At 42.0% G+C, this 25,102-nt stretch overlaps 1 protein-coding gene across 4 annotated transcripts in view; it reads left to right on the top strand.

The window, feature by feature from the left end:
- BRF1 (BRF1 RNA polymerase III transcription initiation factor subunit) overlaps positions 1 to 25,102 on the top strand; it is a 225,665-nt gene that overhangs the window by 4,381 nt on the left and 196,182 nt on the right. For all 4 annotated transcript variants that reach the window (XM_038404984.2, XM_038404982.2, XM_043517889.1 and 1 more), the window contains exon 2: positions 22,152 to 22,232. In XM_038404984.2, coding sequence (XP_038260912.1) covers positions 22,152 to 22,232 — 81 coding nt within the window. The remainder of the gene's footprint in view (positions 1 to 22,151; positions 22,233 to 25,102) is intronic.

The following is a 25,102-nucleotide window of genomic DNA, read 5'->3' as shown; positions in this document are numbered from 1 at the left end:
TGCTGCAGTGCTTCAGTGAAGACCCTACTGTGCTGACAAGTGAGCCTTGCCATTGGCATAGTCAGTCCACTTCTGCGAAAGGTGGTAGCTGTGTTGACGAGAGACTCCCTCCCATCGACCTTGCTGTCTACACTGGCAGTTAGGTTGGTATAACTGCATTGCTCCGAGCTGTGGATTTTTCACACTCCTGAGCGATGTAGTTATACCAGTGTAAGTTTATAGTGTAGATTTGGCCTAAGGCTGGCATGAGGTTGATGCAGAATGCTTCCAAGGGTAAACCCTTAAAGCGAAATTGTGTGTCAGCTACGAATGCTGATCCCTCTGACTTGGTGCCAGTGTGTCAGTATAGACCTGGCCAGTGAAGCCGAGAGCTGTGCCACACACCAGCTCCACAATGCATTCAGGGACTTGTTGCTTGAAGTCCGAGAGCTCTAGTTCATCAGGAAGCTGGTCGTGGTGTTGATTAGATTTGTATGGGTTTAGGAAATTTGGTGTTTCAAATGTAGTTGAGTTCTGTTGGGGAGAAGGCTGCTAGTTTTGTTGTAACTTGTGTTAGGGTGCCTAGAGCTTGGGATAGAAGTCTCCTTTTCTTTTTGTATCAATCTGAAAGAAATAATGAATAAGAGGGGAGGCGGGAAACATTGAGAGAACGAGCTAGCAGTACCCCAAAGTGCATGTTTTGAAGCCCTTTATTTCATGAAGCTACAGTACAGACCTGTTTACGTGTGGATGTTGGGCATCAAGCCGTCACGACTGCATATTAACGGACCGCGGGTTAAGAGGGCCATGCTGAAATATCTCAAGATATCTGTATATACATGTATAATTATCTAGGATTACATATGTAGTCACAGCATCCCAAATACTGCAGACCTATCTGTTAACAGGGCTTTGCAAGAATATAAATTCAAATATCTAATCTAATAAAAACATTATTGCTACTACACGGGGTGAAAGTAACTCAGGACACTTATGGGGGCAGGGGTGGCTCTGGCCCCCGGAAGGGGCAGGTTAGGGGTCAGCATCCCCCAGCCAGCCCTTCCAGGCCGCCTGGTCTGCGCCGCCCAGGGTTCCTGTGGCAATTTAAAGGGCTCGGGGCTCCGGATGCCATTACTGTGGTAGTGGCGTCCGGAGTCCCGGGCCCTTTTAAATCACTGGGGGAGCTGCTCCCTTTGTCCCCCGCCCGTTGGCGGCCAAGGGGGGGCAAAAGGGGCAGGGACCTTAAAGTGCTTCAGGGTCCTTTGCCATGGCAGCGCTTTAATGTTGCTGCGCCCCCTGTTGGTGGCCCAGTGCTGCCGTGGCAAAGCACCATCCTTAAAGCGCTGCCGTGGCAGCGCTTTAATGTCCCTGCCCTTTTTGCCTCCCACATCGGTGTCCCTACCGCCAGGCCGCTGACGGGGCGGGGTGGGGGAAGATGCGTCGGTGGTAAAGATGCGTGTTAACGAGTCTTACGTGTTAAATCAGTAGCACTGGGAGGCCTAGCGCGACTGCATGTAAATGGGTCTGTACTGTACATATGAAGGACACAATTATGGATCTGACCATCCTACATTTATATGCTCAAGGTGGAGAAGGATCCTCCAGTTCTTGATATCGACATATAGTTAATCTGGCTTAATTACTGTGGTTCTCTGAGGCTGCCAAAGTGTCAGCTTTGATGCATTCTTTTTTCCCTGTCAGCTGTTGAGATCTCATGGCATAGGTGCATTGTCATGATCAATGTTTGAGCCTGATAGTTAGTGTTGAGGCTAAAGATGCTTGTGGTAGATACACTGTCGCCTCTGGCACTGAGCACTGTTGCACATCCAGTGTCAGTGTTTCCCAGAGCACTTATGCTCCACCATTGCTTAGACCAGCGTTTCTCACATGCGGCCCCCGTGCCACATACCACAGGTGATTGGGGGTATGGTGTGTACCGCCAGGGGCTGGTCTCTATGCACTTCTGAAGCCACAAACACTGTAGGAGCAGGCAACCAGTGTGAGTTCTCCACCTTCCCATGGGCAATAGGGCTAGGGCTTCAGCTCTAGGGTAGTGGGTGGCAGGCTCTGGCTGTGTGGCAGTGGGCTTTGTCCTCCAGCTGCAGGGCTTCAGGTTCTGGCCCCGGGCTCACCCCCGCAAATCGCCCTTGACCCCACTGCCTCCTCCAGCCCCCAGCTGAGCAGTTGGACCCCAGGCTCATCTCTCACCATCTCCCCAACCCCCGCTGCCTCCTCCACCCAGCCCCTCCATCCTCCCTGCCCACCTTCCCATCCATGGCTTAATTTGTCTCCCCGCATGCCAGGGCTGAGTAATTCTGCTGTGAAAAGTGATATTAACAAATATCAATTTTCACAGTAGCAGACTTACCAACTAGCGAGTCTGGGGGGAAAAAAAAATCAACCAAAAAAGGAAAACATGCAAAGCACCTTATTTGTGTTTCTATTCTGTTTAGGTCCAGTAAAGAATAGAGACAACTATCCATTATTTTTGAGTCTGAAATAACCTCCAGACATACATAAATGGCAATGATTTGGACCTGTATATGTGCATGTGTATTTGTTTTTCCTAAAGTTAAGTATTTTAGAAAAAAATTGTCAGAACGGCCACCAGCAAGGGTTGGTGGTCACACTCTGCGGCCACCAAAAATGTTGTGAGAACCCTTTGTTTAGACAGTTTCAAACACTTGATTGTGGTAATGCTGGTAAAGACTGTTACTTGGATTTGAGTGAGTTGTAGGACTTTTCTGATGCTCCAGTATTTTTCTACTAGAAAGAAGCACCAAGGCAATGACTCTGCAGAGAAGGACCCTACTTTCCCCAGTTTTTTACAGAGGCAGTTCAATAGCTTCGACCAATCTTGAATTTAAACCAGTCCAGGAATCCAGTAGAGTCAAATTGAAAGGTGCCCATGTCAGGACCTCTTGGGTGTTAAAGTTGCTGTGTTCTTGCATCCTATTTTGGGGGAGCTGAGGGAAATGTGTCAGACCCTTCGTGCAGCTGCCCTTGTCTTGAAGGTGATCAAGAAAAAAAATACATCTTCCACTGAGGTTGCCACTGGTTAAGTCCCAACAAGAGCTTGGTGGTGGAGGCAATTGTGATCAGAGAGAAGACTGGCTAGACCTTTGTGCCCCAACATTCTGAGCTGCAATGCAGAGATGCAGTCTGATGATGGTTTTACCAGTTTGCATCTGCAACATGTTGTAATGTGGTCTACCAAATCTTCCCCAAAGGTAGTTCAGACAAACAGAGGCCACTGTTTATATAAATAAGCAGGGAGGCATCAGGTCATGCTTCCTCTGTTGGGAAGCCCTGTGGGGATGGACGTGAGGTCTGTCCAATAGCAATAGTGAAAACAATATTCTTAGTTGCCATGGATTTGGAAGAAGAGGGGAATGTGATTGCAGACTAAATTAATCCGTAATAGATTCTTATGAGTGATCTGTCGATCGGAGTCAAGGATTAGCTCTTCCTACAGTGGAAGACGCTAGAGGTAGGTATTTTCACCACTCACCTGACAAGCAGCTACTGGTTTTCTGTTCCTGGTACTGAGAAAAGACTGCTAGGGATGCCTTTTCATTCCCTTGAAAAAGAAGCTATGTCCTTTTCTTCCAGTCCTTTTGGTAGCAAAGATCCTGGCAAGGCTCTGGAGAAAGAAAGATTAGATGGTCCTAATAGCTCCTTGCTGGCACATAATTGTGGTTCTCCATTCTCTTGCAAACGGCAAAGGTTAATCTCATCAGGCTGAGAGTCTCTGGTTCTAGATGTGATCTGAGACCAGAGAGTCTTGTCCTGGACAGGTTGCCTGGCATGGTGTCTTTGAGCAGGTATGTCATGTTCTCCTGACATCCCGGAAGCCATATTTCGGAAAGACACAATTCTGCATGATTGTCATGTCATGCGATAGGGTCCAAGAAGACCCTATTGCTTGCCCTGCATAAAAACTACTTGAATACCTTCTTTACTTAACTGAGTGTAATTTAAAGATTAACTCCATCCAGGTGCATTTGGCAGCCATTTCAGTCTTTCATCAATTAACCAAAGGTAGACTGTGATCTCTGTAGCTTCTTGTCCTTGCATTCGCATGGGGTGTGACTTCAGATATGGGAAGTTTCAATAGTCAATATTGTCTGTTTTTTTTTTCTCTCTATAGTTTTGTAGGTTCTTATCAGGTTTCTATTAATCATAACATCTGAGCACCGTTCAAAAACTAAATAATGGGATGACAGTCTGATAAGTCAAATCTCCCTCTTTACTAGGAGGTAGTTTGGAAATTGTTTTCAGGGTGCATTTGATCACATTTGATCACACTTTTCCATTTACATCTATTTTTTCTGCTGCTGCTCTTGGGGAAAGGTTAAGCTAGAGAAGTGAGACTTGCATTTCCTTTGTCATCCTATTATATCTGAAAGGGAATCCCATAGTCTTGTGGTAGTTGCTGGGAGAAACTGTCTGCTTTCATAAGTATGACTCTTGATTTTGACAGAAAAAAAGAGTAGCTGAGTTCTGATATTCAGAGTGTTAACAACACCTGGGATGTGGGTAGTCATGCCTAATGGTTGAAGCCATGAAGATGGCCAGGTTGGAGGTTAAAGCAGAGCCAGGGCTAGAGTCAAGAATCAGGACCACGGGACTCCCAGGGGCGTAGTCAAGAGTAGAGCTGAGGGTCAAAGCCTTGAATCAGCAGCCAAATGCCAGAGCCAAAGATTTGGTCAGAAATCGGAGCCAGGGGCATCAAGAACGGAGCAGGGCAGGAACTGAAGCGGGCACAGGAAGCAGGACCAAGCACAGCTGCAGGTGTGGAATACTGAGCTGCCAATGAGCTCTAGTTACTGCTGGGTCAAGTGGTAGCTAGCTCCTTCCCTCCACCAGTCAGGAAGTGTAATCAATCAGGTAGTCCCTGCCAGGATCAACTGTGTCCATTGTGTTGCTAGGAGACTGACCCTTCTGCAGCTGGGCTCCCAGACCCTGTTGTTCTTACAAAGAAAACAAGAGTGGGTGGTCTCTGCCTTTTATTGTTTCTCTTTCTGTAACCCATCTCTGTTCTCAATGGGATTACCCAATTGGTCTTACTCAGACTGGTCACCTACCTATATCTGAAACTTGATCTTTTTCTGTGTTTGCAGTTCATGGATCTTAAGCGGGAGTTAAGATGACCACTAAAGTTGCTTCTCTTCTCAAAATTCAGTTGTTTTCAGAACAATTAGAGTTCTGGATTATTTTGGATGTCATGACACAGACACAGGGTCATAATAAAATTCTGTAGTAACCCTGACTACATTTGAAGAATTTCATAGTTGGGTGAGATTTTTGTCCGTTGTATGTACAATTTTTTTTAGTTAATAAGTGATGTGAAGCTTTAGTTGGGTTACTAACCAAAGGAAAAGAAAAGAATTTCAGCTAAGAAGAGTACTGTTAAATTAAAGAGCCAGCATAAGCAGGTTTGAAAACATAACTGAGAAAACAAGGTGTGAGAGGACAGCAAACCAAGCAATACTAAGTTTGTATATTGTCTTGGATCCTAGAAGGGCATTTTAAAATTCTCTGTTTGCAAGCGAGAGCAAGGAGATCTTTTTTACTCTCTTGCGCACATTCACACCCACCCACCAGTTAAATCTCATTTGAAATACTTGTTACTGTATTGAGAGAAAGAGAAGCTGCAGCATGACCTCAGTCTGTACAGAGTACTATCAGGGAGTGAACCATGTGAAAGGAGGCTGGAAATTTACCTCTCACTTTAGAAAGTTCACTGGATATGCTGTAATCCAGTTTGGTAGGAGAAAGAAAGATTAAGTGCTCTACTTTGGTGTTAGAAAAAAATCAGGAAGTTTGCAGTTAGATCTGTAGTGAAAACCTAAAAGTAATTTGATACTTTGAATTTTACAAAAAGAAAAGGAGTACCCGTGGCACCTTAGAGACTAACAAATTTATTAGAGCATAAGCTTTCGTGAGCTACAGCTCACTTCATCGGATGCATTACAGACTAACACGGCTGCTACTCTGAAACCTTTGAATTTTACAGAAGCTTTGTCTAATTTTGCACAGTTACTGAAAATTTTACTCAATGATTTATAGAAAGATGCTCATTTTTATTAGTTTATATTCTCTCCCTCTGATCTCACAAAGAGAGACAACCCTTTTCCAAGTTCTATAAAAGCTTTATAGGGGCTTGAAAAATTCACTCACTTGGGGTGAGTAGGAAATTTACTGAGCAAGTGGCTTACCTTCTGCATAATCTAAGTTTTCATTTTAAAGGATAGTAAATTTCTAGCCCTAATGGTTACAGAAATAACCTTCCAAGTAGAAATTACAGTTAAACCAATGCAATGCTGTGTAATGTCCGCAGTTTTATAGGATGCAGTACAGTGAAAACGAAGTGATTAACTGTTTTCACTACTTGTTTTCAGTTTCTGTGACCGATACTGAAACTAAGAAGAATCAAGACGTTTTCATTCTGCAGTAGTTTGAGAAGCATGTTTGAGCCTTAGCAGAGACAGGTTTTAGAGAGAATCATAGGAGGAGGGTTCAAAAATCCTGAGGTAGAGTAATGGAGACACACACATCACAGCTGCCAGAAGGCTCAGAAAGGTGAACAGTAGCAGAGAATCCTTGCCTCATAGCAGCCAGGAGGCTTTGGGATGTGTCATGGCATTCTGGGTGCAATCCGGACCAATAAGGGGTTGTCACCACTTGCCCTGCAACCCTGAGTGCCTTAAAATGCTTTGCTGCTGTCTCTCGCATGCAGGTCACGCCCTGAGTGTCTATGTGCTAGACAGCCCTGCTTAAGTAGCTCTGACCGCAGCAGCCTGTCTGCAGCCCCATTCTGTGTTCCACCTTGATTAGTGCCAGCAACATATTCCCTGTCCTGAATTTCCACAAAACTCTGTGCCCTGAAGTGTCCAACGCTCACCTGAACCACCTAGAGAAATAATAAGGTTTATTGCTCCTAAAGGAGACAGAAGCACATTGCAGCTTATTAACTTAACTGGGGGAAATACACCCTTCCGTCCAAAGGCAGCACTGAGTTTGGTTTACAGTAAAAACAAAACAAATTTATTAACAAAATATACATAGGATTAAGTGAGCTCAAATATAAGGAGTGAAGATAGTTACTAGTAAAACAAAACAAAATATGCTCTCTAGTGGCTGAGACATAGTAAGCTACCGTCTTTGTTCAAGTTAGATTTCTTACCAGTCTGTCTTCTTTCCAGCCATGGCTGACTTTTTCTCAGTTAAGATATTCCCCAGAAGCACAAGGGGCTGATTTCCCTTGTCTTCCTAGGTGAAAGATCTTTGCCTGAGCAAGTTTCTCACCTATATTCAGTTTCCAGAGACTTCAGTCCCCCCTTAGTTGAAGGCCCTCTGTCTTCATAGCCCAGAAAAAGTTTCTCTTCCTTGCTGGAAGTTGTCACCTCCCGTTTGTTAGCTTGATGGTTTGTTCACCTAATATGTAAGTGGACCTTCATTTTCTCTGCCTGACAACTGCACTGATCAGGTCAGAGAAGCAAATACACATTCTTTTGTCTAGGGCAGACCCTTTTACCAATTCCCCCTGATGTGCCTGGCTTAAACACATTTTAGTTGTCGTCCCAGCATATATCCATAACTTTTAGTACACGTGTACACATCACACAAAAATATTAATGATTAGTGAATTAGTTTTCTGATGATGTTGCATGACACCGTTTAGATACTGATTGTAACCATAGTGAGTTGGGGTACACTGAATTGGTCAGGCCAGCTGAAACTCATTACCTGGTCCAAGGAGCCCCTTGCTCTCTGGCACTGGGATGTCTTTAGGGTCGTACCTCCCCTTTATTAAGCTGCTGGAGGATGAGCCACTAGCTGACCAGGACATCTGCCACCATATTCTCTTTTCCCTTTATACAGAAGAAACCTTTTTTGTTACCTTTGTCTGTTCACAGTGACCAGGACACAATGTCAGAGAATATCCCTAATTTCACTTAGAGTTGTTACAAACATTTCACAGGACATTAATAACCAAATGATGTATTGCATGTCATTGTTTAATAAATATCGTGACACCAATGTGTGTGGTGTAGTGAGTATGTCAGACCTGACAAGTTGCTGACACAGAGTAGTGAGCCATGTGTGGCCTGTGGGTCACAGGATGGGAAGAATGAATGAGCGGGTAAATGCTCCTCTTCAATTCCATCAGCCAGAGAAGGTTGGTGTAGGGGTGGAGGAGGTTTGTTTTCTCAGAAACCTGCTAGCCACTGATCCAAAAGATGGAGTCTATATATGCTGTCCAGGAAACAGCACCTTGGTAGAAATTCCCACATGCTTCCATTTCCCAGTAGCTTGAAGAGGCAGGAGTTGGCTTTCCACCTGGACATTGCCACTGAACAGCTCCTCCACCACCAAAAAAAACCCTTCTGTTTTGGGGCTATTAAAGGCTGTTGTGGATGAGGTTGGGTAGTGGACGATATCCCAATTCCTATAAAACACCTCAATGGTTGGTGATATCAGCCTCCTCCGACAGCCAAACTCCCTATCAGTTGCCTTCACGTATTGTAAGTTTTTCTGGTAAAAGTGGGGGTTTCTTTTAAAGAAACCAGAATGCTGAAGACGGGTAAGGCTCTTCAACCTTGCTAGGCAGCCCACTTAGAACACCAGAGTTACAAAACTCTTTACATGTCGCTATAATCCCGCCCATTAGTTTGTACCTGTTCCTTAATTGTTCAGTACCTCCCTTATCTTTGTTTCAGGTACTAGCATTCCAGATACTGGTCTGTGCAGCTACCACAGAACATGAATGTATTTTGCCTTTGACAAGGTTCCTATTTTCTAATAGCAAGGCTGACTGACTTCAGCTTTGCAAAGTGTTATGGGATACTCACCGTTGGCAAACAGGATTATAGAAACACATAGGCCAATTCAGGCCATGTAACTTCTAGAAATATATACACACGCAATATAATGTCATGTAGATGTGTTCTTAATGCATATTAATATGCGATATCAGTAATACACATTGATAATGTGATACATCTATATTGGTTAACAGGGTAGAGCAATTTAAAACATGATTAAAAATCATTTAAATCAGGTTGAAGATTTGTAAAAGCTAATTTGAAAGTTCATGCTATGGCAATTTTAGATTAAAAGAACTAAAATGAACTAAATTATCAATACTTTTTTTAAAAAAGGCCACTAATAGTAGGGCATCTTATTTACACAAGTGCTTTTAGGGGGAATATATTGAAAAATTAAGGCTCTTATCCCTCAAGTATGTAACTTTATTCACATGAGTGGGGAGTTTATAACTTTGGTTGATAAAGATAAGTGTATTCTAAGTATATTGCACCTTCTGTAAGCTGTTTGATTTACTGTCACACAATATTTTGATAAAAAAATTGAATAAAAATGAACAAGGTGTTTCTAGTTGGGTCCTGAAATGATTGGTTGTTGGCCCTACTCTATTTAATATTTTATTAATGATATGGAAGAAAACATAAAGCCATCACTGATAAAGTTTGCAGATGACCAAAAATTGATGGAGGACATAATGAAGAGGACAGGTCACTGCTACAGAGCAATCGGATTGCTTTGTGCGCTGGGCATAAGCAAACAAAATCTGTGTTTTAATATGACCAAATATAAATGTACATACTGTACATTAGGAACAAAGAATGTAGACCATACTTACAGGATGGGGGACTCTATCCTGTGAAGAAGTAACTCTGAAAAAGATTTGGAGGGTTGTGGTAGATAATCAGCTGAACATGAGCTCCTAGTGCAACTATGTGACCAAAGAGCCTAATGTGATCCTTGGATACATATGTGGGAATCTCGAGTAGGAGTAGAAAAGTTATTTTATCTTTGTGTTTGGCACTGGTACTACCACTGCTGGAGTACTGTGTTCAGTTCTGGTGCCCACAATTCAAGAAGGATATTTGTAAAATGGAGAGGATTCAGAGAAGAGCCTTATAGTGAGAGATTAAAGAAGCGATATCTATTTAGCTTAACAAAAAGGTTAATGGGCAACTTGATCAGTCAATGGGGATCAAATATTTGATAAAGGTCTCTCTTCAGTCTTGGAGAGAGAGGTATAACAAGATCTAATGGCTGGAAGATGAAGCTAGAGAAATTCACACTGGAAATGTGTAAATTTTTAACAGTGAGGGTAGTTAACAATTAGAACCATTTGCCAAGGGTCATGGGGTTGATTCTCTATCACTGGCAAATTTAAAATCAGAACTGGATCTTTTTCTAAAAGTTGTGCTCTAGTTTAAACAGGAATTATTTGGGGGAATTATTTCTTTGGTGTCTGTTATACAGGGGAGGTGAGACTAGATAATCCCCGTGGTCCCTTCTGGCCTTGGAAGCTGAGTCGTTCCATTGACTTCAGTAGGACTATAACGTGCAGAAGTGCCTGCAGCATCCGGGACTAAAATGATTTTTTTATTAAAAATTTAGTGGCATATAATCAAAACAAAATTTATTTAGTGTTAAACAATGTGAGGTTATTTAGATTTTCAATAGATTAACAAAGTTGTAAACTTTTTATGCAAAAAAAATTCAAAAATTGGAGCCTGAAAGTAAGTTCCTAAACTCATAATTAGGTATTTAGGAACACAAGTCCCATAGACTCACCTGCAAAATCTGATTGAGGAAATATAGCCTGGTCAAAGCATTTCAGGTTTCCTGACTTGTGGAAGTTCAATATATTGGAAAGTGGGGTTGATTGCAAATGTAGTTTTGGCTGTTTGTTTATAAATATTGTGTTTTTGAATTTGCACACAGTAAATGTTATGTTTTGGACTTTTTTATTTTGGGATAGAAAATCATTTTAAGTGCGAAACTTCTTAGTAGAAGTTGTCTGTGTAAAATCTGAAATTCTAACAACTAGAAAACTAAAGAAATACATAAACAATCCATTTTAGCAATTTAAGACTAGAAAATGGGAGGAAAGTAAAGAACTAGCTATATGCAAATTAATCTGCTTTAAATGAAAAAATTTAAATAACTTTTCTATCTTAAAAAAAAAAAATCACAATTTTTATCCACCATGATAAGTAGGCAAAATGCAGAAGTACATTGCTCACTATTGAGACAATTATAATTGTCAGAATAAAATGTTTTGTATTGATATTAACTTTATTTTTGTCCATGGCAAATTACCTCACAAATGTTGCTAAAGGTTTCTTATGTGTTGTGTTACGTTGTTTATAGAAGTCAAGAATTCGTTATTGATTTGAGCCATTAATTGTTCTCAAGTTTTCCCACAACGATCTCCCAATGCACCTCAATTCTGACCTCTTACTGTGCTCCTAGTGCAGTCTTGGGCACTTTTTGAGTAGATTCTACTGGCTCTTTTCAGCTTTTTTATTTTTATTTTACCGGATGTGCAAAACTGTGTACAAGTATAGTGCTACCAAAATTGCTCTTCTTTGTGATCCGGATCTCCAGAGGTGAAAGACTAGTACACAGACTGACACCATAAAATGTTAACTTTGAGCCATAAGAGAGGTGAGGCCATAGTTAAGGTTCCAAAACAGAGGGAGATGTGGGTTAGGACTGTACTGGATTGTAGAGTTACCAGGTGTTTGGTTTTCTAATGGAACACCTGGTCAAAAAGGGACCCTGGCAGCTCTGGTCGGTACTGCTGACTGGGCCGTAAAAGTCTGGGCAAAGGTGGGATCTGGGGCTAAGGCAGGCTCTCTGCCTGCCATAGCTCCATGTGGGTCACAAAAGCAGCTGCCAGATCCTTGTGGACCCTAGGCGCATGGGCAGCCAGGGAGGCTCTGTGCGCTGCCCCCACCTCAAATGCTGACTCCACAGCTCCCATTGGCTGGGAACCACGACCAATGGGAGCTGCAGGGGCGGGACCTCTGGGCGCGAGGGCAGCATGCAGAGCCCCCCTGGCCACCCATGTGCCATGGGGCTGCAGGGACTTGGTGGCTGCTTCCTCGGAACGTACAGCGCGGTTAGTGCCACCGGGACCCTGCACCCTAACTCCCTGCCTGAGCCTCCTCCTGCACCACAACCCCTTGCCCAAGCCTGGAGTCCCCTCCTGCACCAAACTCCCTCTTGGAGCCCCCTCCAATACTCCAACCCCCTGCCCCAGCCTGGAGCTCCCCCCTTCACTCCAAACCCCTTATCCCCACCCCAGAGCCTGCACCCTCTCCCCTACTCTGAACCCCTTGGCCCCAGTCTGGAGCTTTCACCTGCACCCCAAACCCCTTATTTCTGGCTCCACCCAGAGCCTACACCCCCTGCCCAGAGCCCATACCCCCTTCCTGCACCCCAGTCCCCTGCCCCAGCTCGGTGAAAGTGAGTGAGGATGGGGGAGAGCAAGCGATGGAGGGAGGGAGGATAGAGTGAGCGGGGGCAAGGCCCCGGGGAAGGGGTTTTTGGTTTTGTGCCATTAGAAAGTTGGCAACCCTACTGGATTGGCAGACCCTTATTGGGCAGCTTGAACAACACATGCCCATATTTTGCCTGGCTTTAGTTTTTCACTTTCCCAAGTACCAAATTCATCCATAAATATAATGGTGGTGATAATAGGAGAGAGTGAAGACTCTATTTATTCTTATGGTATCGAGGTATCTGTCTGGGACATAAGTAAAAAATTCAAGTTTTAGAAATTTATGAATAATAACTTTCCCCTTATGCTTATCTCTTGGATTCCTCAAGGTGGCAATCTTGCATCAGATTTAGTGGATGATTTTTCCTGGCAGCGCGTCTTCCTGTATGTGCTATCTTTATGATAGCAACAAATGCTTGCTTGAAAGACTGCAGACTATATTGTTGGCAGCTATGAAAATATTGAAACCTTTACATTGTGTTAGGTCCACGTTGATTTTTGTATGATATTCAGACTGGAACATTGTGGAAAGAGGGTATGTTCCTGTGGTGGGGTGGTTTTGAAGTGAGCTGATTTTTTTCGAGGGGTGGGGTGCAGCTAGAAGGCTCTAGACTGGAAAACGTGTCTAGGCTGAGTTTATTCACACACCGTAGTCTACTAAAATGCTTACGAAGAAGATCTGTTCACTTGTCTGTTAAAATCGGCTGATGGGAGAATATAACAGAAGTCTTTCATTTATAGACTTTGTAGACTTTGATTTGTAGACAAAGATTTCTGTGCAGTCAAAACTATTAAATCCTCTGCTGTTGCACACATATGAATTGCAATGGAACATTGACCTACACTGCTTTTGGGTTTCATGGTCTAACTTAAATGGAAAGCTCATTAATTTTTTTATATTAAATCTCCCAGTTTAATTAGTTAAAAACCCTGGATTATGACACAGTTGATTTGGTACATTCTGTATTCTTTACAAGTTTTATTCTGCATCTGCTGAGAAAAGGATATTAAAATACAGCTTTTTTTTCTAATTTTTAGTGGTGTTTTTTTTCATAAACATACAGTGCTGGCCATGTGTTAACTATAGTGGTCCCATCAAGCAACAGCTACTCTTAGTTAAAGCTGCAAGAAAGCCTCCATTATAACCCCCTCTTTTCCCTAACCCATTAATTTTGAAAAATTAATGTTTCGGCAGAAACTGTGTAGACTGTGCGTGATCCTTCTTTGCCCATATGTGGGTGGAGAGATAGGCAAGAAACATTTTTCTCCCACCCTCAGTTTTGTCCTGCTCAGGTTGCCATGTTGGGCCACTCTCAATAGCCCCAGAATGCATGGACTGCTTGCTCCTGTTGCTCCTTGGGAAGCATGATGCTGAAAAGGTGGGAGGGGAGAAGTAGAGGCATGGCTGTCTGTGGAGTGGGGGCAGGTGCCTTGGGGTATTCTGGGCCATCCCAACAGCATGTGCAAAATGTGGATCTGACTGCCTGCAGGGAGTGGCCTGCAGTACAGTTCCTAATTGTTTCTAGGGTGGTGCATCTCCAAATACCTCCCTTTACCTAGCATTTGTAGCTAACCGTCACAGACTAAACCTAAACCTGGGAAGAGGGGAAAGTTTTGATTTAATAAAGCGGAGAGTTTGAGTGGTATGGGGAATATTTAGTAGATGACTTTGTAGAGTTGTGAAGTGCTCATTTCAGAAGAGATGTGTTGCATAGAGTTATGGAAGTACTCACAGGGGACTTGCCAAGGCTGCAGCCCTTTCTTGTGGAGTTCCTAAGTTCTGCAGGGCTGCAGCTGCACTTCATGGATCAAGGAACATAACAGGCTCTGCTTGTGTGCCCCGAAATAGCTCTGGGTTATATTTCTGGTAAATCTTGGAAATTAAATCTTTAAAACAAAGAAAAGAGTTTGTTAGTTCATTGTTAAAGCTGCATAGTTAAAAATTGAAGAGTCAAGAAATGTAAAAATTTGAATTAAAATAGAATGTTAATTTGGCCTTGTAGTGGTTGCTAGTTCTGTTTTTCTTAAACAAAGAGCTTAATGTTGTTGTTTGTGTCAGTGTATACCATAAACAGCATTTGTAGTATGGCTGAATTTACTGACTTTTTGTGGAGTTTTTAACTATCCAGCTGTAACATTGCATTATTTTTGTTACTCAGTCTATGAAGATGATTAGTGAAACTTTATGCAGCTTAGCTGATTGTAAAATTAGACTTTATATTTAAACCGAATGAGCACATAACTATCCTACCTGTGTTCAGAGCCAAATTCTTCATTTAGATACGTGTATTGTTCCCATTTCAGCTCAGCAGGAGCTGGGCATATCATCACATGTAAGAAGTGACCTTTATGTACAATTTGTATATCTTGATGTATAACACAAGATGGGGAAGCTTTAAAGGAAGAGAAAGAGGTGAAATTTCTGCATAAGTGGTAGTAACTGGGAAAATTTAATTACTCAGACATCAATTGGAAAAGTAATTTGGCAAAACACACAACTTCCAGTAAGTTCTTACGACAGCTTTTTGTTTCAGAAAGTGGAAGAACCATGGGGAACTGTCATTTTTAGACTTGATTCTGACCAGCAGGGAGGAATTGGTTGTGAAGCTGAAAGTGGGAAGGCAGTTGAGGTGAAAGTGACCATGGATTCATAGATTTCATGATCCAAAGGAAAGCGTGAGAGCAACAGAATAAGGAAAATGGACTTCAAAAAATCAGAGTTTAACAAATTCAGAGAACTGACAGATAAAGTCTCATGGGAAGAAGAAAGAAGTGGGAACATCGCGCTCTCAGGGGAGGAGGCGGGGCTGGGGCAGGGATTTGGGAAAGGAGTTGGAATGGGGGCAGGGAGGGGGCAGAGTTGGGGTGAGGACTTTGGGGAAGGGATTGGAATGGGGGTGGGGATCATGAAAGGGGTGGAGTGGGGGTTGGGCTGGGGCAAGAGAGGAGAATGAGCATCCGGGGAAAGAGGGGAAGTTGGCGGCTGTGCTCCATGAAGAGCTTTTTAAGGACCTGAAAATCAAAAAGGAATCCTACAAAAAATGGAAACATTGACAAATTGCTAAGGAGGAGTACAGAAGAATAGCACAAGCATGCAGGGACAAAATCAGAAAGGCTAAGAGACAAAATGAGTTAGTCCTAGCAAGGGACATAAAGAACCTTTTTAAAATAGTCTTTTAAATACATTAGGAGCAAGGAGGAAATGAAGGTCTTCTACTTAGTGGGGAAGGAGAGCTAATAACTGATGGCATCAAGAAGGTCCTTTGGGGTCCTTTTTGAGTTCTTTGTACTAGGTGGTGTCCAGAGACTTGTCTGTCAGCCTAATTGACAGTCATCATAATTAAGGACTACAATAGCGCCCCCTTTGTCAACTGGTTTGATCACTATCGGGGTTTGGATTTCAGGGACTGTATAGCTGTCCTCTCAGTCGTAGAGAGACTGTGGTGGAAGTATTCTTTATTGAGGATTTCAGTGTCCATTTTTTACCTCCTGAAACAATCAGTGTAATCATCCAATGTGTGGTTTCATCCACTGAGGCATGTCCCATTAGACATTCTTTTTTCTTATGTCTGTCAGTGGAATGTGGTAGTTGTGGGTGGTATCATCTTTGTTGTGAAAAATTCTTTGAGGTGGAGTCAGTGGAAGAATTTTCCTAGGTTTCCACATGTTCGTATGATACCCGGTTCTATGATGGGACAGAAGTTGAGTCTCTTGGAGAGTACAGATCCTTCAGTAGTCTTGATGGGTTGATGATGATGTGGTGTCATGTAACAGCCATGTGGAAGGTCATGGTATAGTGGTTTCTCCTGGAGGTGGTGTTCTGTTAGCTGTAGAGTTGTTTTAATTGGTTTCACTTTTTTTTTTGCCAATGGTGCATATTTTTTAGCACCACTCTAACTTTATTTTCATGAAAACTTGCTTAGCAACAAGGAATGAGAAGGTAGAAAAAGCATAAAACGTGAGAAACATAATTGTTTCTATGCTGTTAGTCCTAATAGGTGGTCTTGCACAGATGTTGGTGGATAGGGAGATAATCTTTTACGTCTAAATTACAAGTTTGAATCCAATTGATTTTGGTAGTAACTGAAAGTCTTTATCTACCTGCTGTGCCTGTTTGGCTTATGCAAAGCTGGACCATTTCCTAGTAGATGGGTTTCAATGTCCAGGGGATTACAATACACCTTTTTTTCTGATCTTTTGTCTGGTATATTTAGACTGTAAGCTTTTGGGGGAGGGACTGTCTCTTAGAGTGCATGTGTGTGTGTACAGATCCTAGCACATCTTGACTAGGGCCTCTAAGTATTATGATTACAAATAATTAATATTAGAATATTTTCCATTACACATTAATTGGTCTAAGAATAACTTATTTTATTTTCAACTCTCCTTAGCTTTAGCTGTGTGTATATATATATATATATATATATATATATATATATATATATATATATATAAAAGCATAATATACTTATGTATATTCTTAACATTACTCGAATTGTTCAGTTGAATTCAACGGGACTACTCACCTACTTAATTTAAGCATTAGTGTAAGTGTTTGCAGGATCAGGGCCTTAGTTTTTTGCTGTACTTTAAAAGAGAGAAACGATAGCAATATATACTGATCAGCAGGAGCCAATCTTGAAATACATGTTGGTAGTTAGACCTCTTAATACTAAATGAAATCTTGTGCACTTCTCTAGAACAGTGGTTCTCAACGAGGGGTATGTGTACCCCTGGAGGTATACAAAGGTCTTCCACGGGGTACATCAACTTATCTAGATATTTTCCTTGTTTTACAACAGGCTATATTAAAAAGCACTAGCAAAGTACAAACTAAAATTTCATACAGACAATGACTTGTTTATACTACCCTGTCATAAATATAAAGGGAAGGGTAACCAACTTTCTGTATACAGTGCTATAAAATCCCTCCTGGCCAGAGGCAAAACCCTTTCATCTGTAAAGGGTTAAGAAGCTAAGGTAACCTTGCTGGCACCTGACCCAAAATGACCAAAGGGGGGACAAGATGCTTTCAAATCTGGAGGAGGGGAACAAAGGTTTTGGGCTGTCTGTCTGATGCTTTTGCTGGGAACAGATCAGGAGTGTAAGCCTTACAACTCCTGTAAAGTTAGTAAGTAATCTAGCTAGAAAATGCATTAGATTTTCTTTTGTTTAATGGTTTGTAAAATAAACTGTGCTGTAGGGAATGTATATTGCTCTGTGTCTTTTTGTAACTTAAGGTTTTGCCTAGAGGGATTCTCTATGTTTTGAATCTGATTACCCTGTAAGGTATTTACCACCCTGATTTTACAGAGGTGATTCTTTACCTTTTCTTTCATTAAAATTCTTTTTAAGAACCTGATTGATTTTTCATTGTTCTTAAGATCCAAGGGTTTGGGTCTGTGTTCACCTGTACCAATTGGTGAGGATTATTATCCAGCATTCCCCAGGAAAGTGGGTGTAAGGATTGGGGGGATATTTTGAGGGAAGACATCTCCTCTTCTTTGTTTAAAACGCTTGGTGGTGACAGCATAATGTTCAAGGACAAGGCAAAGTTTGTACCTTAGGGAAGTTTTTAACCTAAGCTGGTAAGAATAAGCTTAGGAGGTCTTTCATGCAGGTCCCCACATCTGTATCGTAGAGTTCAGAGTGGGGAAGGAACCTTGACATGGTGGCAGAGCGGTGGGATCATTTTGAACCAGAAGCACAGCAGGATTTTAAAAGGACAATTTTTTTCCTTTAGGCTGCTTGGAAGCAGGTTTTAAGATGAAAGTAGTTAGAGTTTATTCTGTCTGTTTGCCTGGGGACAGAGCATCTCCATAACAAAAGGATTTTTCTGTAAGCTGAGAACAGGTGTTGGAGACAAAAGGGTATCAGGTTACAGCACAGCAAAATTTTACAAGCCAGGCTTTTTTTTTTCTTACTCTCGGGAATAGCTAGGTTAAAAACAGAGGGGCTAGGATGACAGAAAGCAAGATCAAACAGAGGCTGGAGTTAGCCAGACTGGAAACCAAAGAAAAAGAAATGGAGGCTGCCCACCAGAGAGCTATGGAGGCAGAGAAAACCCAGGAGGCTGCCCACCAGAGAGCTATGGAGGCAGAGAAAACCCAGGAGGCTGCCCACAGGAGAGCTATGGAGCCAAAGGAAAAAGAAATGGAAGAGAGGGAAAAAGAGAGGAAGTATGCACTGGAGATAGAGAAGGCAAAGGCTCAGCAGAATATACCGGATAACCCTAACAATCTTTCCCCAGCAATCCACAAATGGGAATGACTATGTCCACAGTCTGATGAATCCAGTGATATTGCTGAATATTTTCTCACCTTTGAGACTGTGCGCACAGGGGTCTGTGTGTTGCCCTGGCCGCACCTCCAGGCTCTGCCCCCCACAGCTTCCATTGGCTGGGAACAGGCAACTGTGGCCAATGGGAGCTTCAGGGGAGGTACCCGGAGGAGCGGCCAGGGCAACACACAGACCCCTGTGCCCCCCCCTCCGCCAGGTCCCGGCCGCTTCCCGGATCGGCATGGGGGAAGGGCAGGGCAAGCAGGCAGGGAGGTAGTACGTTAGTTAAACGCTGGGGGGTGCTGCGGGAAGCTGGGAGGCCGCAGAAAATACACGTTTGAGACCCCTCGGTTAAAGACGCGCACACTGGGCGTCAGAGGCCATGGTGAAAGTTTTGGTTCCTTAATGAGGGTTGTGAACTGTAACATTAAACAGTGGAGCCCCCACATCTAGAGCCTTTGAAGTATTTGACTGAAAGGAGCTTCTTAAAGAAGGGGCCGTTGAAGTTGGTTTGTCACCAGGGTGAGTGGAAAGTATTGAAAACCTGACCAGATTCAAAGGGTTATATACGCTTGTATGAAAAATCAAGCTTAAAAGTGTTGTCCAGAAAGCTTTCATAGGAATGTGTTTTTGAACTTTTTGTCTTCTCTTTTGTGCATCTTTCCAACTAATTTAATTTAAGCATTTAAGAGTGGGCACTATCCCAGCAAGTAAGTAGCAGTGCAGCATATTTCCATTTGGCTGAAACAATCTGGAATCCAAGTTCAGTTCTTCACTTCTTGAATTTAGATTATTGTGGAGACATCATATTCAATCCGTGTGTGGGAGAGAATGCCTTGAATTACTTCCAAATGATGTGTAAAGGAGGGAAGTATCCCGTTAGCTAGAGTCTCAGTGTAGAGAGGTGTTTGGCTCTAGAGAGAGTCTTGTACAGCTGTACTCAGATGGAAGTATGTAGTTTCATTAACTTTGGAGGGATGGGGGGGTGGACGGGTTGATAGGAACATGTCTTCTCCTTTTCTCACCCTAAAGGGGGGACTATTGGAGTCCAAAATATTCTTCAGATAATTAACTACTTAACAGCATACATATTCAGTACTACAGGATTTTAGCATTTTGGTCTGATTTGCTGTTAAAGTTGATATTTTCCAAGTTTTTTGCTTGAGGTAACTGATGTGTCATTCCATATCTTTATGAAAATATGCTTATGATATGAATATGACATAACTGAGATATACTTTATGCAAGATGGCTCATGAGAGAGAGAATTTGATTTACTAAATGCAATTATCCAATCTGTATGCCTGTATCATTTTTGTATCTGAAGTTAGAAATATTGTCTATGTATCTGTATATCTGTATGCTAACACTTCAGGTATGGCAATGGAAAAGCCAAACAGGGTGGATGGCCCATCAGCGAGGACAGTGGACTGTGAAAAGTTTGGCCTTCCTGTGGACGCTCCATACTGCCACTGATTCATGGACGCTGTGATCCTACAGAGTCAGGTGGTCTTGTCACCTGATACTAAAACATTACCTGTGAATTCTTGTAAATTTCCACTGTAAGGGAAGGGGGAGGGGGTTCAAGTTTAGGAAACAAGATTGCTGCCTTATGTAAATCCTATTTAAGGGTGGAGAGGAAGGCAAAAAAGACTCCTCCTCTCCATGGCCTGTCTGCTCAAGAAGAAAGACTGCAAAGGGGAAGGCAAGTGGGGAGTCCAGACTGAGACAGGGCTCAAGTCTGAAAAGGAATATAACTGGAACTCTGAACCACAGAAACTTTGCAAACTGCCTGCAACAATATTAGGGTGAGAAATACTATTTGTAACCAATTTCTTTAGTGAAATTAGCTTGGTTTGCATGTTAAATTTCATTTGCTTAGTAATCTGCTTTGTCCTGTTTGTTACCCCTTTTACCACTTAAAATCTGCCTTTTATAGTTCATAAAATTTGTTTTGTTTATTATTAAACCCAGTTTCTGTAATTTCTAACTGGGCGAGGGGAACAAGAAGTGTGCATACCTCTCTCCACATTGAGGGAGGGTGTGAATTTCATAATATATCTTTGGGTCTGCACTCCAAAGGAGGTGGACATCTGAGTGCTGGAGCAAGTCCCTTAAACTGAATCTTTCTTCCCAGAGCTGATCTGCAGCTGGGTGTGACCTTGCCTGTGTGCATGTTAGAGGAGGCTTTAATAGCGTGGCTCAGCAAGACAGGTTAAAGGGGGCCCATGCTGGCAGAACAGGTAGACTTGATGGTATCTAAGCACATCAGATGGCTTCCCAAGGGGTCTAACTCATCACACTAACCTCATGAAAAAAGAACGAGGAGTACTTGTGGCACCTTAGACACTAATACATTTGTTAGTCTCTAAGATGCCACAAGTATTCGTTCTTTTTGCTGATACAGATTAACATGAAACCACTCTGAAACCATTAACATCATGGTTATTTTTGGAAAAAAATCATTTTTTGTGAAAGGATCCGATTGTTCATCACTAATAGTTTAGGGGCCACTTGTGCAATCCTTACACTTGTGAATATTCTTGTTGATTTCAAGTGCCTGTTCACACTGAAGCCACTCAGTGCAGCAACTGTCCCTTAGGATATGCTAGTTTAGCAAAGTAAGAGTGAATCTGAGGGCATGTCTACATTTAGCTGGGATTGTCGCTGCTGCAATCACAGCACTGGGGGGCAATTTAGCAAGTCTAGTGAAGACCCGCTAAATCGACCGCAGATCGCTCTCCTGTCGACCCTGGTACTCTACCGGAACGAGAAGAGTAAGGTAAATTGATGGGAGAACATCTCCCATCAACACAGTACAGTGTAGACACCTCAGTAAGTTGACCTAAGCTACTTTGACTCCAGCTATGTTATTCACGTATCTGGAGTTGCATAACTTGGGTTGACTTACCCAGGTAGTGTAGACAAGGCCTCCAACTAGGGTGAGATTTGTTACTTTCTAACTTTCCATCTCCTTTTTTAATACCTGAATTGCTTCATCGACTCTACATTTCAGACACACAATTCTATAACCCAAACTACAGTATGGGTGCTTGATTTGTATTGCAGCTGTTTCAATGTACAAGGTGTGTATATACTAGTCTTAACACAGAACCTTTTGCACACTGACCACATTTTCTGTTCTGTAATGTAGATGTTTAGCTATTAAAATTCAGTATTTAACCTTTCTCAAACAAAATATAAATGAGCAATTGTTCTGCGGTTTACTGCGAGAAAGATTTTACAATTGAGGGCTAGATTATGACTTAATGTTCTTTCTGGAGTAAGGGGTGGCACATTGTTACACTAGCTAACCTTGGAGCAGCCCAGGTGAGAGATTGTGGGGAAAGCACTGAGTTTGGTAGTACTCTACTGAGTTTATATGCTATGCCTTTCACCCTTCAAATCCCTAAGTCACCACCCTTACCATACCATAATTTTGGCCGATCATACATTGTAAAAGTATGGAATGAAGGGGATGCATTGTAAGATCTATTTTAATGCTTTAGTTGTATCTGATGATTTAGTTTTTGTTTCCTCCCCTCTTCCCCCCCCCCCCCCACAGGTGCTGGTAAAACACCATCATTAGGAGGAGGATTCCATGTCAATTTGGGAAAGGAATCACGAGCACAGACTCTCCAGAATGGTACTTGCAAACTTTAGTCTTGTTATTGTATGATTTTTAGCTCAACATAAATGCGATTGATGTTTAATTTTTAGTTTTGAATGTGACCTCAAATCCTAGCGTAACTATTTTCTGTAGAGTAGACAAGTCTGTAATTCTCCCTCCTGCTGATTTTACATTGTTCTCTTGTTGGATTATTATAAATCTGCCTTCTGAGATCATATACTTGGACAAATGACAATGGCACTTGACAGTATTTTAAAAGGGCTTTTTCAAGGTTAGAAGGTCCACGGTACTTTTTATTAGCAGATAGCTTACTGTACCTTTTTATCTTATCAATTTGCAAAGTTCTTGAAGTGCTTTATGCACATTTATTTCCAAGCATAAGTGTTCCTCTGCTTTTATTTACATACAGTTTTAAAATAACACTATTCAAATATACCTACAATAAAAAACTAATTGGGGAGGTAAGAGAGAGGAAGAAAAAATTAATTTCAAGCTTCCAAAGAGGGTATTAATAAGATATAAGGGAAAAGGTCTATAGAAGCCTACAAACAGTGTTTGCATGGTATACATTTTAATGTCATTTGTATAATTGAAAATTACCCTTTGAATTTTTTAATCAGTGAAAGAGGTTTTTATTTAGAAATGGAATAATCTTCCAGTTGTTACTTTTTATCTGCAGATATATGTTGCCATTTGTTGGCCAATCAACAGTGTTGCCTTATGTTCTTGAGGTGACAGCTGATTAATTTTTTTGTCACATTAAAGACTCTCAAAAGGTGATGTGATTAACTGGGAGATGAAGGTGGGCTTCCATCAATATCTTACCAATTATCCTAATTTCTTAGAGTATTTTAAAATAAATGATTTTCCTCAGTAGAGGCTTTTACACACAACTCTAGAAAAGGAAATCTTGGTTTCCAAAATTGTGCCTGCATACAAACAGGAAGGATAACACTGATCTGCACAAATACATAATTTTAGAGTAATCGACATAGGGCTAGATTACGTTACCCTTATTCATGCTGAATGGTTCCATACACCGTGTTGTGGGGCTACCAGTGGAGTAAAGTGCTACTCAGTATGAGCAACAATATCAGAATCTGGCCCAAAGTTACATGGTCACCTCATGAGACTGAAAATTCTATCAATAAGAATTTTTGTCAGTGAAGTTTAATTACGTGAAGGAATAAACCTTATCTAAAAATTAATTTTGGACAGATATTTAAGTTTTAAACAAAGTGGCTGTTATGTACAACGACTATCTACTTCACAATATTTGTAACGTTAACTTCAAAAAAGTAAAATACTGAAAAAAATATTACTCTTTGAATCTACTAGCCTCCTCTTTTTCGAGAGTCCTTAGAACCTAGGAAGTACTTTCTATTTTTCAGTTACTCTCTGAGGCTGTGTGTTGTGCTGAGCAGAACTGGATGTTCCTCCCTGAAATTTGACAGTGTAGCTCCTAATTGGATGAAGGGTTTGCTTGAGAATAATGCTAAGCATCCTCCACCCTAGGAGCTGTGTATGTATTGGCCACTTGTGTGACGAACCTCTTTACTATGAGTAGGGTCTTACCAAATTCATGGTCCATTTTGGTCAATTTCATGGTCATAGGATTTTAAAAGTAGTAAATTTAATTATGTCAGCTATTTAAATCTGAAATGTCATATTGTGATGTTGTAATTGTAGGGGTCTTGATCCAAAAAGGAGTGTGTGGGGGGGGTGTCACAAGGTTATTGTGGTGGAGGGATTGCAGTACTGTTACTCTTATTTCTGCGTGGCTGCTGACAGTTGGGCAGTTTGAGAGCAGTGGCTCCTGGCCAGGAGCCCAACTCTCAAGGCAGAGCTGCCGCCAGCAGCACCACAGAAGTGAGGATCGAACGGTATGGTATTGTCACCCTTACTTCTGTGCTGCTGCCTGTAGAGCGGGGCCTTCAGTCAGCAGCCGCCGCTCTCCACCTGCCCAGCTCTGAAGGCAGCAGCACAGAAATAAGGGTGGCATGGTATGGTATTTTGCCACCCTTACTTCTGCGCTGCTGCTGGCAGGGCACAGCCTTAAGAGCTGGGTGCCTGGCCAACAGCTACCTTTTCCCTGCCGCCCAGCTCTGAAGGCAGCGCAGAAGTAAGGGTGGCAATACTGTGACCTCCATAAAATAACCTTGTGACACCCCCCTTTGGGTCAGGACCCCCAATTTGAGAAACGCTGGTCTCCCCTGTGAAATCTGTATAGTATAGGGTAAAAGCACACAAAAGACTGGATTTCATGGAGAGACCAGATTTCATGGTCTGTGACATGTTGTTCATCGCCGTGTATTTGGTAGGGCCCCAACTATGATCCTCCCTGTTTTGTGCTACTTCAGAGTTCCAGTCTTGCACCAAGTAATTTATAGTTATCTAAACTGAAACTTTCTTTCAGATAGTTTTACAACAGTCAGTATTTTGCTTTGGAGACTGCATTCATCTGAGGTTATCCATGGTCTCCTTACCTCCACTCCATCACATGTATCCTCCTTTATTCAAGAAAAAGGAATTTGGACTCAAATCTCTGTAGCAAGTTTGCATTTTGCTAGCTGCCAATCTGACTGTGAGAAACTCCTTCTCAGTGTACACAGCAGTGTGCTTGCTAAGAAACTGCAAGAACAGTCTGTAGTCCACATACAGCTTGGTAAGGCCCTCCTTTTTGCTTCTGCATAAGGAGGAGGTTGGCTGGTATATTTTGAGTTTTACAGGGTCCATAATGACAAACTGAGCTATGGGAGCAAAGTTATAAGTCTCTCTCTGTCAGCATGTGCCCTTCGTCATGACTTTATCATTGCATCTACAGTTATAGTATAGTGGCCTAATTATTTATATTACCTTGCATTCTTTTTTTTAAAGAAAAGTGT

Source organism: Dermochelys coriacea, chromosome 6 (genome assembly GCF_009764565.3).
Source record: "Dermochelys coriacea isolate rDerCor1 chromosome 6, rDerCor1.pri.v4, whole genome shotgun sequence".
Classification (NCBI taxonomy): domain Eukaryota; kingdom Metazoa; phylum Chordata; order Testudines; family Dermochelyidae; genus Dermochelys; species Dermochelys coriacea.
The sequence above is the reverse complement of the archived record's forward strand: the minus strand, read 5'-3'. Positions and strand labels throughout refer to the sequence as shown.